Source organism: Phoca vitulina, unplaced genomic scaffold (assembly GCF_004348235.1).
Source record: "Phoca vitulina isolate PV1807 unplaced genomic scaffold, GSC_HSeal_1.0 scaffold9, whole genome shotgun sequence".
Lineage (NCBI taxonomy): Eukaryota > Metazoa > Chordata > Mammalia > Carnivora > Phocidae > Phoca > Phoca vitulina.
Genome location: NW_022589712.1, coordinates 36777967 through 36792529, shown reverse-complemented (window position 1 = coordinate 36792529; position 14563 = coordinate 36777967). Strand labels below are relative to the sequence as shown.

The 14563-nt window shown below is 36.5% G+C and overlaps 1 protein-coding gene and 2 non-coding genes across 3 annotated transcripts; all 3 read left to right on the top strand.

The window, feature by feature from the left end:
* Positions 1-413: 413 nt before the first annotated feature.
* CENPW (centromere protein W) lies at positions 414-8349 on the top strand. The gene is made up of 3 exons (XM_032408320.1): positions 414-678; positions 6106-6219; positions 8200-8349. Exons 1-3 carry the CDS (start codon positions 553-555, stop codon positions 8224-8226), a joined length of 267 nt encoding a protein of 88 aa, XP_032264211.1. The 5' UTR covers positions 414-552; the 3' UTR covers positions 8227-8349.
* A 2457-nt stretch (positions 8350-10806) lies between these two features.
* Positions 10807-10910, top strand: LOC116634854. Its single transcript, XR_004300073.1, has one exon. It is a non-coding gene; the product is annotated as a U6 spliceosomal RNA (small nuclear RNA).
* A 3012-nt stretch (positions 10911-13922) lies between these two features.
* LOC116634795 lies at positions 13923-14024 on the top strand. Its single transcript, XR_004300037.1, has one exon. It is a non-coding gene; the product is annotated as a U6 spliceosomal RNA (small nuclear RNA).
* Positions 14025-14563: the final 539 nt, after the last annotated feature.

Sequence of the window (14563 nt, the reverse complement as noted above, 5' to 3'; positions counted from 1 at the left end):
TCAAGTAAGATCAAGTGAAATTACGTAAAAGTGTAAATTGTTAGCTATTAATATTAGAAAATCATGCCTTGCTATGAAGGCATTGGTTCTTTAGGAATCCTGATAAAACATCACAAACTTCTATTCATCTACTTCTTAGTCCACCGGTATTAGGCTCAATATATAGAATAAGTGTAACTGCCTTGGCATGCCAGCATTTTCCAGTTTCTCAACACTCCTGTGAAATACAGGAGAAATACTTCCAAAGCGCAGGTACAATACAAATGGCGATTAAAGGAAGCCTCGGACCTTTAAGGACATCACAGGGTCCCCACCGAGGGTGTTTTCTGTGAACAACCGGCACTCCGGGGGCGGGGCTTGCGCCAGGCTGACGTCACTACCGAGCGCCGGGCGCTCTCTTTCGGCGGCGGATTCAAACGTTTGGGCGGGGGTTTTGGGGCCTGAAGAAGCGGCGTAGCGGCTGAGTTGTTCCTGCTGTTGACTCCGGTGTGAATTTCTGTGCAGTCCCGGGAGGATCTCGGAAGCTAAGGAGGCTGGTGCCTGAGGGAGAGAATGGCGTTCTCGACCACAGTCTCGCAGAGAAAGCATATAAAACGGAAGGCTCCCCGGGGCTTTCTTAAGCGCGTCTTCAAGCGACAGAAGCCTCACCTTCGCCTAGAGACAAGTGGCGACTTATTGGTGAGATTCTGTCCCTTCTTTGGCTGGGAGTGGAGCAAGAGGGAGGTAGAGGAAATAAACCCCAGCTTTTATTTCGCCACCCCTAGCACCGTCAGGCCTACGTTTAAGGTGTTTCCAGCAATGACGAGGCAGGTTTGCCCCCGCCTGACTGGTCAGTTCATATTCCTGACGCTTAGTTGCCTGGGGCCCTCTGAAATGTAGATATCCGGACCTTTTTTTTTTTTTAACGGGAGGCTATTAGCCATATCATCTTAAGGGGGAAAACTAACTTAAGTTTCTGCTTATGGCTTTTAAATATCACTTTTCCAGAGCATAGTCTGGTACTGCGCTTAGTGTACTTGCGAAAGTTGTGAAAGATACAGTTTAAAAAAAAATAACTTTTTGAATTCAGGCAAGGTCCTATTTATTGAACTATTGTAAAAGGCATTACTGACATGCCTCTTACGTGGGTGCCTCTTTCTTTGCCTTCCTCCTTTTTTTATGTTGTTAACCAAACATCTTTCCCTATTTCCCATACTTTAGCTTAGTTATTAAAGAACCCTAATTCAAGTTTACTTGTTAGTATGTTTTCAACTGTGAATTCATTTTCCTAGACAAATAGAGCACCTGTTAGTGAATATTCAAGGCAAACCACGAAAGCTTGTTTATCTGACTCATAATTCCTGCAGCATAATGCTCACTTAATAGCCATAACTAAACCACTGTATATTTCTGTGTTGAAATAAATTTGGAGTTTTTATGTTGAATGCCTGGAACATGTATTTCTCTAGCAGAATAAACACTCTTTCCCTACGTTTAAACCATAAGAGACACCTCCTCCCTTTTGTCACAAGAGCTTTTTGAATAAAGGAGCCATTATACGTGGGCACCTAATTTCCAGGAAATCAAGGTAAAGAATTGTTGGTAGCCAGGGCATAGGGCATGGAGAATGTCTTCAAATGCATTATCCATCTGTTCTTAAGCTACATTGGGTTTTTCCAACTCTCTTCTCTACAGCCTCCCCAAGTTCACTACTGCCTTCCCATCTGTTGCCTGCAAGTGCAGCATTTCTTTTTGCTACACTACTATAGAATTGTCTTTACTTTTCCATTATTTGGTCTCTGAAGCCAAAACAGCTTTCTTGGAAATGTAGTTCTTCTACTGTCTCCTGCCCTTCATTTCTTAAACCCTGTAGGGAAAGACAATATAGTTGACCTTTGAACCACCCTTGAATGACCCCTCTAACCCCCCACAGTTGAAAATCCGTGTATATCTTTTGGCTCCCCCAAGAACTTAACTAATAGCCTATTGTTGACCAGAGCCTTACTGATAACATAAAACAGTTGATTAACACGTATTTTGTAAATGTATACTGTATTCTTACAGTAGTGTAAGATGGAGAAAAGAAAATGTTAAGAAAATCACAGAGAAATGCATTTACAGTACTGTATTAATAAAAAGAAAAAAATTTTTCAAGGGTCAACCTGTGCCTACTGTTTTGAATGCCCCCGCCCAGTGGTGATAAAGGTAACCTAAGTGAACTGGATTAAATGAAATTGATCTGCAGAACATTTTCAGGAATTTATTCTGGAGTTTTCATTGGAGCTGGGGTTCTAAATGGAGAGGAAACGTACCTGCTCAGGAATATCTAGGAGATTACCAGCTGGTATAGATTGTTTGGCAGAAATTTCTCAAGTAGAGTCCTCCCACATCCACAGCTGTCTGCCTCAAAGCGATCCATGGACACCTGGGCTCTATTGTGGAGTGGGATTGGGATCCAGGTGGTGTGGGAAAGAAAAGGAGTTGCAGTGGTAGGGGAAAGGAAGTTCTTTCTGTTGGCACCTATTCCTAGGTTGTATGCTCATCTTTGACTTGCGTTGGTTCTCTTACTGTCTTGTATATGCCATGCATCACCCTGGTTTCTTTGCTTATGGTTTCCTGCTCACCTTTGACACTTCGTAATCTTACCCAGGCAATTGTCCCACATCATCCATAAACTTCTCTACAATTAAGGCGGTCTGTTTTGATCTCTTTTTTTCTGAACTTTGATAGCAGTATAAGAGTTACATCATAGAATTTAGCTATTGAGACTCTGACACTGTTCTGTAAGTTTCATATGTCGTTTTGTCTCCCGGTGTGGTACGCAGCTTTTTGAGAGGAAGGAACCATACAGATCTCCTTTTTGTGTCTCTCATTATCTTTAATACAAAACTAATCTACTTTTATGCTGTCTTTTGTTATATTGTATTTCTTTGCCTGAAGATGACCTCATTCTACTCCACTTGGCAAACTCCAATTTCAAAATCCAGTTCAAATGCCAGCCACTTCCTGAGTCTTCCTTAATCTGAGAACCAACTTTATCTTTATCCTCTATTGTCACATGTTTGCCTTTAATTTCTTATGGGTTTGGTTCTCTCATCGGATGGGAACTTTGAGTTGGGAATTTTTTGTATTTCTAATGTTCGGCATAATACTTTGAATATTATGAGTGTACAAATAATGTTGGGAATGCATTGTAACTAATGTGGGTTGATTGTTATTTCTAACATTTTACTCATAATTTATGTTATTTCATAGTTCTTTTGCACCAGCTTTTTGTTTTGTTTTACGCTTTATTTGATTGTATATCTCCAGGGCCAGTACTGGTGAGTACATCTGTTAATCTGAATAAATTGTTCAGCTTTCTCATGGCTCAGTTGGTTTTCAGATTTCTCACTGAGGAAATATCTGGATGCTTATGGTTTATGTAAAACTCAAAAGTCCTATGATGAAGGGAGGAGGAAATCAGACTGGCCCAGTGTTTTGGTCAATTGACACTGTTAAGGAATGGATATTTCTTTGTAAATTATCTTTTGATTTACCTTTCAAGCAAGGTGATTTTTTTTTCCCAAGTAAATTTTTGATGGAATGGCCTTTTTCAAGTTTGAATGTCTAGCTGAATACCTTAAAATTTGTTTTTGTTTTGACTATTTTAATTTAACCCTTAGTGCAGGGGTGCCTGGGTGGCTCAGATGGTTGAGCATCCAACTCTTGATTTCGGCTCAGGTTGTGATCTCAGGGTCATGAGATCGAGCCACACTTGGGGCTCTGTGTTCAACAGGGAGTCTGCTTGAGCTTCTCTCCTTCTGCCTCTCTCTGCCCCCCACGAGCTCTCTAAAATAAATAAATCTTATTTATTTATTTATTTGGCAGAGAGAGACACAGCGAGAGAGGGAACACAAGCAGGGGGAGTGGGAGAGGGAGAAGCAGGCTTCCCGCAGAGCAGGGAGCCTGATGCGGGGCTTGATCCCAGGACATTGGGATCATGACCTGAGCCGAAGGCAGCTGCTTAACTACTGAGCCACCCAGGTGCCCCTAAAATAAATAAATCTTAAAGAACCCAAAAAACCTTAGTTTGTGCATTTGAGTGGCACCACTCAATTAACAGTTTTATGAGAGAGGATTAGGTTGCTTAAAAAAATTCTATGACAGTCAAAAAGTAATATTAATTTGTCTCAGTACCTATGGCTCATGCTTATGAAGAGGAAAAGACTTTCCATATAGGTTAATAGGGTGAACTAAGTCTCAAAACGGTGTGGTTTTTTTTGTTTTTTCCCTTTTCATTTTTTCAAAATTGAAGTATAGTTGATGCACAACATAGTGATCAACAAGTTTGTATGGTATGCTCACCACAAGTGTAGCTACCACTACCATACGAGGCTATTACAATACATTGACTATATTCCCTAAGCTGTGCCTTTTATTCCCATGACTTATTCATTCCAGTGGCTTATTCATTCTGTAACTGGAGGCTTGTATCTCCTATACCTCTAAACCCATTTTGCCCATCCCCCCCCCCACTGCTCTCCCCTCCAACACCCATCAATTCTCTAAAACAGTGGGTGTGGTTTATTTGGGATTGACTAAAAAAATTTTTTTTTTGTCTAATTCGGGGAGATATGGAGGGATCTTTTGTTCATGCAATGATAATTGTTGACTACGTATTGTGTCATGGACTAAAGATCACTGAAGATGTAATGTTGGGGAAGATAAACATAGTTCTTATCCTTGTATTTGATTGAGGAAGACATGAGAAATTGCTGCATGGTGTATGTAGTATGTGCAGTGGTAGGAAGTTCAGGGTGCATAACAGATATTGGGGGGAATTTGACTTTTCAGAGAAGTTTACAAACTAGTAGAATGCCTGTAGGCAAGGTTTCATTTGAATATGGAAAGAAGTTCAAAAGACTTACTATAGAACTGTAAGCTGAGAGATGAAACTGGAAAAGTCTAGTCAAGTGGGGTTTAGTATTGGAATTTATCTTGGGCATATCTGGAAGCTATTTATCTTTAGAAGTAGGAAATCTAGATTAACAGGAAATTGTGCCATGTTACGGAATGTTTTTGCTGCAATAGGAAATGGGATGTCCTTGGAAGTTTAAAAAAGAATTGAATAACATGGTATTACATAATCAGAATTGGGTGCTTTACCCTAGAGTTCTTGTAAGAATTAAAGAAGACCGTGCATCAAAAAAGTACCAAAGGAAGATGTCTTCCATAGGTTATCTTATTAAATTTAAATTCCCAAAGTCCTATTTTTTCCAGATATCAGTAAAACATTCTTCAACATCTATAACCATCCACTAAAGATTTCTGCATAATATTTAAATTTAAAACACCACATTACCTAGTTATTTAATGTTTAGTAAACTGTGGGGGAGTGGTTGTGTGCAGTACACATAGTGAATATTAGATGAGTATTCTAACTGCAAAGAACATGTAATATATAAATCACCAGTATATTAAAGATATTATCTAATTGTACCTAAATAATTAATATTTATTATTTATCTGCTTATATTATCCATTTTAATTTCTTAAGAGCCTCAAAGATTATTAATAGTAGATATGATTATTTTGATATGTTGGATGACATGTAACTTGACCTTTATATATATACTTTTCACTCCAGTAAAGTTAACATTTCAATTATTAACATGGTTTTGAATAGATTATTTCAAATTAAATATCTGGTTAAAAAATCTTCAACCCATGGATTGTAGAATGAGAGATGATTAGCATTAAACAGTTGGTGATATGTTTTGTTTTTAAATTTTGGGGAAATCCCATTATGAATTTAAATTTATTTGGAATTGGAAGCAAGAATATTTGCTAGTTAATAGAGTCCTACATAAGCTTTGTAATTATGCTTTACAATAATGTTATTATCTATGGCCTTTGGTCAGCCTTATATATAGCCTTGGTTTATGTTTGCAGTAACTAAGTCTCTTTTGTATGGAATTTACGTTGGACTTATAGTAAATTGAATTCTGTGTTACTTTAAATAAAAGTGAATTGACTTAAGCACACTAGTAAATTTACAGCAAATTTTGGAATCTTTTTAAAAATCATTATTTCAAAGCATCAGTGTTTGAGTTTAAAAATCCTTTCGAATTTTCTCTTTTAAAGGTGCATCTGAATTGTTTACTGTTTGTTCATCGGTTAGCAGAAGAGTCCAGAATGAATGCTTTTGAGAATAAGTGTGGAGTCATTAAAAAGGAGCATGTACAGGCTGCAGCAAAGGTAAAATCTGACTTTCTTTTCTTGAGCAAGAATTAACTTAAAAAAATATCATCTAGTATATCATTTCTGTCTGCTTTGGATTCCTTATTCAGCTTTGTTGACTGATGTTTTGCTCCCCCCCCACAATTATGCTGGCATCCTGGTATAGTTAACAACAGAGTTGGCACGGATGCTAACCAGTTATCAGCTGCTGTTTCCCTAGCAGTGTAACTCTTGCCTAGGTACATGGCAACCTAGGCAGCTGCCTACAGCTGGGGGATGTTTGGCTTTTTATGTTATTGGGTTTAATTATGGAGATTTTCTTTTTCTATATGTATATATTATGGATTTCTGATGGAAAGATTTATGGCCACTGCTTTATCATTACTTAAGGGAAATGAATGTTTGGCTGCTAACCTGTATGATTTATAGTAGGCTGTATATAGTTGAGAAGGTTTATCACCTTGAAATTTATGAAAACTTCTTGATCATTTTAAGTTTTCCTAATTACTTGTTTTGAGATTTGAGTGACTTATGAATCAGATCACTTATATAAGCGGAGAAAGTTGCTTCTTACTGGTATTTCTATATAATGTAAGAATATGATGCCTAGGATGGTTTTTTCTAAATATGTCTCCAAGATTATTATTTTCATTTGATTTTAATAGATGGCCCACCAAAAAAGTTTTGGGGGTCAGATAAATTTAGATGACCTACTGTATCTCTTTGAATAGTCACAATGTTATATAGAGAGCTTTGTTTCTAAAATAATATGCAAGAAACTGGCAACCATGGTTGACTGGGGGATGATGTGGGAGAGCGATTTATTTTTGACAGTCTACCTCTTTGTAGACTTTTGTTTAATTTTTTTTTATTTTGAAATAATTATAGACTCACAGAAGATGCAAAAATAATAGAGTTCCCATGTACCTCTTATCCAGCCTTCCGCAATGCTGTCATCTTTAAATATAGTTATGTAAGGTTTATGAAAGTTTATGAGAAGCAGAGGTAAATAAACTTGTCGAACTCTGTTTAACTTAGCATCTTAAAGATTTGGGTGCATAATATACTCAGCAAATTTGAGTATGTCGTACTTTCTTTTGTAGTGCTCATGCTAACATGTAGAACCAGAGAAGTACAAGTACTGGCCTGGGATATAGACCTATTTGATGGTCTTTGTGGAAGCTTAGAAATGTGTATGCCCTGGTACTTTTTTAGGGGCTTCAACTTTGCTTATATTCCAATATGTTTCTAGACTATTAAAGGCAATATAAGTTGTTTTTTTTTTTTTAGGTAGAAGTAAGGCTTAAGAGCTTGTAGAGTATATGTGCGTATTTTAAATTTAGGTTTTTTATTATAGGTGTAGTTACCTACCTATAAGTAGGTAAGTTCTTTAAAAAAATTTCTGGATATATTCTGGTCTACTGCTTCCAGTCTTTTATAGCTAAAGATCTGATTTTATTTTATTTTCTCATGGGCTATATGTTTTGAAAATTGTCTACCTAATGAGTTAAAATTTTAAGAATATAATGACTAGTCTTTGTCTCTAAATTGATATAATTCTAGCTCAAATATAAGAAATTTGGTGTTGCAGTGGATTTGTATTGCCTTATAGTTGTTAATGCCTGATTTATAATAGGATTTTTGACTTTTGGAAAATTCTTTAACTCCCTAGATTACTAAATTGTCTACAAACCTCAAGTTGGGAACCACTGATCTGGGTACTTTTGGCTTACATTTGAAGAAATTGACAGTCAGAAGTGACTATAAAACCAGATTTTGAGAATTGCTTTTTTCACATTTTTTGATAGAAGTGGACTATTTTAGGGGAAGTCTAGGACCATTTATAAGGCAAAAGATTCCATAATCACCTTCCAAATTGGGTTTTATAAACTCAGTCTTGCATATTATGCACATAAGATGATCTAACTTTTTGTTGAGGAATTCTGTTTTATTTGCCTTGGGTATAATATGAATCTTCATTTTTTCCCCCCCTCACAGGTAATTCTAAAGAAGAGCAGAGGTTAGAAGTCAAAGAACACATTTTTGAAAATTATATGATGTATTATTTTAGGTGATAACAGACCGTGAAAGTACTTTTTACATATCCATTAAGATTGTGTATTATTAAAATATTAAATATTGACTAGTTGAGGGATGTGTGTATTTGTATATATATATATATATATATTTTTTTTTTTTTTTTTTTTTTTACTGATTCTGGAATATCTCAAACACATATATAACTTTTTTTTTTTTTTGAGGAATTGTTTCTTTTTAATGGCCTCATTTTACTTCCATTTTGTTGGTGTTACGAACGTTTTACATAACAAAAATGACATTTTACATATGTAGTAGTTTGAAGAGATGTGTTAGAATTGTTTATAAGGATTTAGATTTAGTTACAGTTAACTATGGAATCAATTTAATTTCTGAAGAAAGACAATGTGCAGTCAATCTAGGTACATTTTAATACTGATTTTAACTATTTAATGCTGTCACATAAGCAATGCAATTTTTACTTTATACCATTATTGACATTTCTCAACTAGAAACATCAGCAAGGTGTTTTCAAAACCTGTTTCTCTTTACAAGCCAAAAAAAATAGTAGAGCAGACTGACTTATTTTAAGTAGGTTTAATAGATGGGTGTTTCATTTCCCCTAAGGAGTCCTTTAGAAGTTTATTGTGTATTATCTGATAGTTATTTTTATTTTTATTCCCCAGTGGTTACATCTTAAATAGTTATAGTATAACCCAAACCAGGAATTTGATATTAGCACCATGTGGGTGTAATACTGTACCATTTTATCATGTGTAACCACCACTATAGTCAAGATACAGAACTATTTCATCACCAGAAAGTTCTCCATCATGCTGTCCTATAATTAACATTTAGCCTTCTATGGACACCCCTCCCCTCCAATCCCTAAGCCCTGGCAATCACTAATCTCTTCTCCAGCTCTATAATTTTATCATTTTAAATGGAATCATACAGGTAATGACTTTTGGGGATTCCCCCCCACTCAGCATAACTTCCTTGAGATCCATCCAAGTTGTTGTATGTAGCAGTTCCTTTTTATTACTGAATTGTATTCCCTGGTATTTATGTACCACAGTTTCTGCAGCTATGCACCCATTGTAGGGCATTTTGATTATTTCCAGTTTTTGGCTATTATGAATAAAGCTTCTATGAACCAATGTGTACAAGTTTTTATACAGATAAAAGTTTTCATTTCTCTAGGATAAATGCCTGGGAGTGTGATTGCTGGGTTGAATGGTAAGTTTATCTTTAGTTTTTTAAAAAGAAATGGCCATGGGGCGCCTGGGTGGCTCAGTTGGTTAAGCGACTGCCTTCGGCTCAGGTCATGATCCTGGAGTCCCTGGATCGAGTCCCGCATCGGGCTCCCTGCTCGGCGGGGAGCCTGCTTCTCCCTCTAACCCTGCCCCCTCTCATGTACTCTCTCTCTCTCATTCTCGCTCTCTCAAATAAATAAATAAATCGTAAAAAAAAAAAAAAAAAAAAAAGAAATGGCCAAACTGTTTTCCAGAATGGCTGTACCATTTATATTCTCATCAGCAATTTATGAGAGATCCAGTTTCTTCACATTCTCATAAACATTTGGTATTGTTATTTTTTATTTTAAGCTGCTCTTATGGGAGTGTGTCTCATGTTTTTTTCCATTTCCCTAATGGCTAATGATGTACATATTTTCATGCTTATTTCTCATCCATTTTTCCTCTTTGGTAAAATGTTTCTTCATTTCTTTTGTCTGTTTTCTATTTGGATTGTTTGTTTTTCCAATGTTGAATTCTAAGAGTTCTTTATTCTAGGTATAGTCATTTGTCAGATATGTGGTTTGCAATATTTTTTTTTCTGTTGCCTTTACCCTCTTAACAGGGTCTTGTGAAGATCAACAGTTTTTAATTTTGATGAAGCCCATCTTAATTGGGTCCCCCCCGCCCCCGCCATGGTATTGGTGTAATGTTTAAGGACTCTTAACCAAGCCCTTGGTCCTGAAGATTTTCTCCTATATTATTATTATTATTTTTTTTTTTACAAGTTTTATAGTTTTACATTTAAGTCTGATCTATTTTGAGCTAATTTTTTTTTTTAAAGATTTTATTTATTTATTTGACAGAGAGAGACACAGCGAGAGAGGGAACACGAGCAGGGGGAGTGGGAGAGGGAGAAGCAGACTTCCCTCGGAGCAGGGAGCCCGACGAGGGGCGATCCCAGGACCCTGGGATCATGACCTGAGCCGAAGGCAGACGCTTAACAACTGAGCCACCCAGTGCCCCTATTTTGAGCTAATTTTTATATGAGGTATGAGGTTTAGGTCAAGATTTATTTTGTTGTCTGTAGATACTATTTCAGCACCATTAGTTTGAAAAGACTGTATCTCCTCCATTGAAGATCTTTTGCACTTTTGTCACAAATCTGTTAGTCATACTTGTGTGGGCTGTTCCTGAGTTCTCTGTTCCATTACTTTGTCTGAGTCCCTCCACCAATAACACATAGTTTTTATTACTGTGGCTATATAATCAGTCTTGAAATCAGGTAGAGTGATTCTTCTCACATGATTCTTGTTCAGAATTGTTTTGGCTTGTACTGGCTTCCAGAGCACATATACTAAAATCGGAATGATACAGAGATTAGCATGGCCCCTGCGCAAGGATAACTTGCAGATTCTTGAAGCGTTCCATGTTTTTAAATGGTTATCAGAGATAAAGACTTAAATGCTTGTTGAAAACTGGTAAGAAAAAAAATTGTTTTGGCTCTTCTAGTTCCTTTGCCTTTCCATATAAATTTTAGAATGATTTTGTTTGTATCTACAAAAAAAAAATCTTGCCAGAATTTTGATAGGAATTGCATCAAACCTGTGTGTCAGTTTGGGGAGAATTGGCATCATTACTATGTTAAGGGTTCCAGTCCATGGGTATGGAATGTCTCTGTTTATTTACGTCTTTGATTTCTTCATCATTGTCCTGTAGATTTCACTTTTTATCATTTCCTTTCTGTTTAGAGAACTTCCTTTTGTTATTCTTTTAGGGTAGGGCTGCTGGTGACAAATTTTCTTCATTTCCTTCATCTGAGAATGTCTTGATTTCCCCATCATTCCTGAAACATATTTTCACTGGATAGAGAATTATGGTTTGACTGTTCTTTTGTATTTGAAAAATGTTATATCATTTCCTTTTGGCTTCCATGCTCCTTGATGAAAAAAAGTGTAATTAATACATTGTTTCTCTGGCTACATTCAAGATTTTTGTTTTATGTCTTCGTTTAGAAGTTTGATATGATGTGCTGTGGCATGGATATCTTTGCATATATCCTATTTGGAGGTCACACTGTGAATCTGTGTGTGTGTTTTTTTTTTTTTTTTTGCCAAATTTGGGTAATTTTCAGTCATTGCTTTTTTGAATACTTTTTAGCCCCATCCATCTTCTCTTCTGGGTCTCTAATGACATAAATGTCAGATTTTTTTTTTTTTTTTTAAGTTCCATAAATTCCTGAGGCCTTTTTTTGGGAAGGGGGGGTGTCTATTTTCTCATAGATTGGGTAATTTCTATGTTCTGTCTTCTAGTTCACTGGTTATTTCTTCTGTTTCCCTATTCAGTTGTCCCATTTTTTTTCCCAGTTTAATAATAAAGTTTAATAACTTTTTAAAAGTTCTCAAAGTTCCATTTGTTTTTTTCTTCATATCATATATATTTGCTGAGACTTCCTATTTTTTTTCATTAAGTGTGTTTGAATTACTCAAGAATTTTTATGATGGCTGCTTTGAAATCCTTGTTTGATAATTCTAACATCTGTGCCATCTTGGTGTTGAAATTTGTTTTTTTATCATTCAGTTTGCAATCTTGATTCTTGGTATTATGTGTGATATTTTTTATTGAAACTTGGACGTTACAAGACTGGATTTTATTTAAATCTTGTGCTATCACAGGGCTTTTCTGGCAGGATTCTAGTGGATAAAACATGGTATTGCCTTGTTACTGCTGGTGAGGATAGAAGTCCAAGTTCTCTACTTAGCCTCTGTTGATGGCCAGTGATGGTGAAGGAAGGAGCTGTCTCATTATTGCTCGGTAAAGTGTGGGAGTTTAGGCTCCCCCCTAGGTCTTTGCTGATACCATCCTGGTTGGGAGAGGGAGGGGGCACCTTATTACTGCTATTCACCTGTATTCTACTGATGTTGTGGCAAGGTAGTCATGTTACCCTTGAGCAATGGTGAAAAGTCCCAACTTGACTAGTCTCCAGTACTACCCAGGGGGGAAGGGATAGAGTTTTTTGTTACCACAGCATGAGTGTGAAATACCAGACTTCTTATGAGGTCTTCATTGACTGTGAGGGTGTACTCTCATTACTACTGAGTGGTAAGGGTCCTGCCTCTCCAGTAGGTTCTGATACCTCCCCAACAATGAGAGGATGGGATTCCTTCTTACTGCTAGTTGCGGATGAAATTCTGGGCTCAGGATGGTCTTCTCCGACACCACCCTGACAGCAGGATTTAGAATGCTACATTATGTCCCTGCAAGAGTAAAAGTCTAGGCTGTCTACTTGACAGTTGCTGAGGCAGGGGGGTGGGGAACGGAGGCTGCAGTTTCTATCTGTGCTGTTTGGCTTGGAGCAGATTGGTTATTGTCTAAAATTTTCTTTTTTGCTAGGATACCCTTTTTCTTGTCTTTTGGTTAGAGAAAGTAGGTTTTTTGGGAGGATTTTTGGTTTTCCCCCTCTTGTCGGTGCTTATTGGTGTTTCTGAGTTGCTGCCTTCTCTAGTATCTAGTCCAGGAGAGAAATGGAAAAGAGAAAACCCAGGGTACTCATCACTGTTCTTGTTTTTTGGTCTCAAGTTTCTAGCTAGTCTGCTGTTTTCTCTCTACTTTTCAGAGTCTCATATATGGATATATGTTTATATCCATGTATCTGGACTTTATCATATGTTGTGTACATCCATCCTAGTGACCTAATCCTCTGTGTAATTTATTTAATTTCTTTAGAGAAAAATCTCTAGTCCCACACTTTTTTTTCTGGGATAAAGTTTTGGGGAATGGACTGTCCCACACATAGATCACCTGTTAATCATTTTGTTATTGCCCTATCTTACTCTCTTCTTCCATTGTACATGGCTACCTGGACTCAGGAGAAACCCCAGAGTTCTGCCTGGGCAGGTTAGCTGAAGCATCTTCTCTTGTTACCTGTGTCTTCTTTGGCTCTACCTCAACACTCTGCATCTAGAAGTTTCCTGAACTCTCTTGAATATCTGTATCTTTTCAATTTTGGCTTATATCCTTTTATACTTTATTATTTTAATGGAGTCTAAGGAGGGAAATTGTGTGTGTGTGTGTGGTGTCAGTCTTGAACAGAAAGCTACATGAATTCTTTTATTTATGTTGAATGTAATACTTATAAAGCATTAATGTGCCAAGATTTCAACATCTTATTTGCAATATACACATTTTAATATAAAATTATGTTTAATATAAAGATAAATTATAGATAAATATTAAGATTTTCCATGAAAATGTGTAAGTTTGAAAAAACATGCAACTAGAATATATAATTCATGCTGAAGAGTTCTATAAATACATGTAATATCAAAATCTTATTTTTCCCTTGACTTCACTTTAAGAGCTAGATTAGGGAATTTTGGATTCAGGACAACTAGAACTAATATATTCCAAGTTAATATTCAAGTTATTTTAAAAATGAGGTTTTCCTTTGTGCTTGCTTTGGGAGTACATATACTAAAATTGGAAGAATACAGAGAAGATTGGCATGGCCCCACTCAAGGGTGACATGCAAATTCATGAATCCTATTTTTTAAAAAATGAGATTTTCCCATCTTTTCTATTTCTTTTTTTTTTTTTTTTTTTTTTTTTTTTTTTCTATTTCTTATATTGTGACAGATGATCATCATAATGCAGTTAGGCCCACTACCACTTCCTGAAAAGACTTTCAAATAATCGACTTATTTTTACATTCTTTCTATTAGGCTTCTATATGCAATTTTTCTACCTCACCCTAACCTTTAAGTATGAAAACTAGGAGAGTGGGCTGATGAAGCTTCTCCAATTGAAGGGCAAAATAGGATTCTAATTGGGTGTTTGGAAAAGCTTGGTGGTTTTTGCCCCCATCATTGCAGACCATGATATTGCTAACCAGCAGGAAAATACAAGACCGAAAGAGGTGTGTGTAGTCTGGGAAGCGGGTTGGGATGAGGGGAGTTGGTAGAGGTACGAGTCAGTAGAGGTAGTAATAGCGTCTATGTGGCTTTAGCATCTCTTCTGGGAAGTTTTTTGTTACAGGTAGAAATTTTACTATGTTGGTAAACAATTATAACTCGAACATATTCCTGAGAGTT

Bases quoted from the DNA above. Each gene is read 5' to 3' on its own strand.
- CENPW (XM_032408320.1), top strand. From the start codon at position 553: ATGGCGTTCTCGACCACAGTCTCGCAGAGAAAGCATATAAAACGGAAG. The intron at 679-6,105 runs GTGAGATTCTGT...TCTCTTTTAAAG, and splicing joins AGACAAGTGGCGACTTATTG to GTGCATCTGAATTGTTTACT. The intron at 6,220-8,199 runs GTAAAATCTGAC...CCCCCCTCACAG, and splicing joins ATGTACAGGCTGCAGCAAAG to GTAATTCTAAAGAAGAGCAG.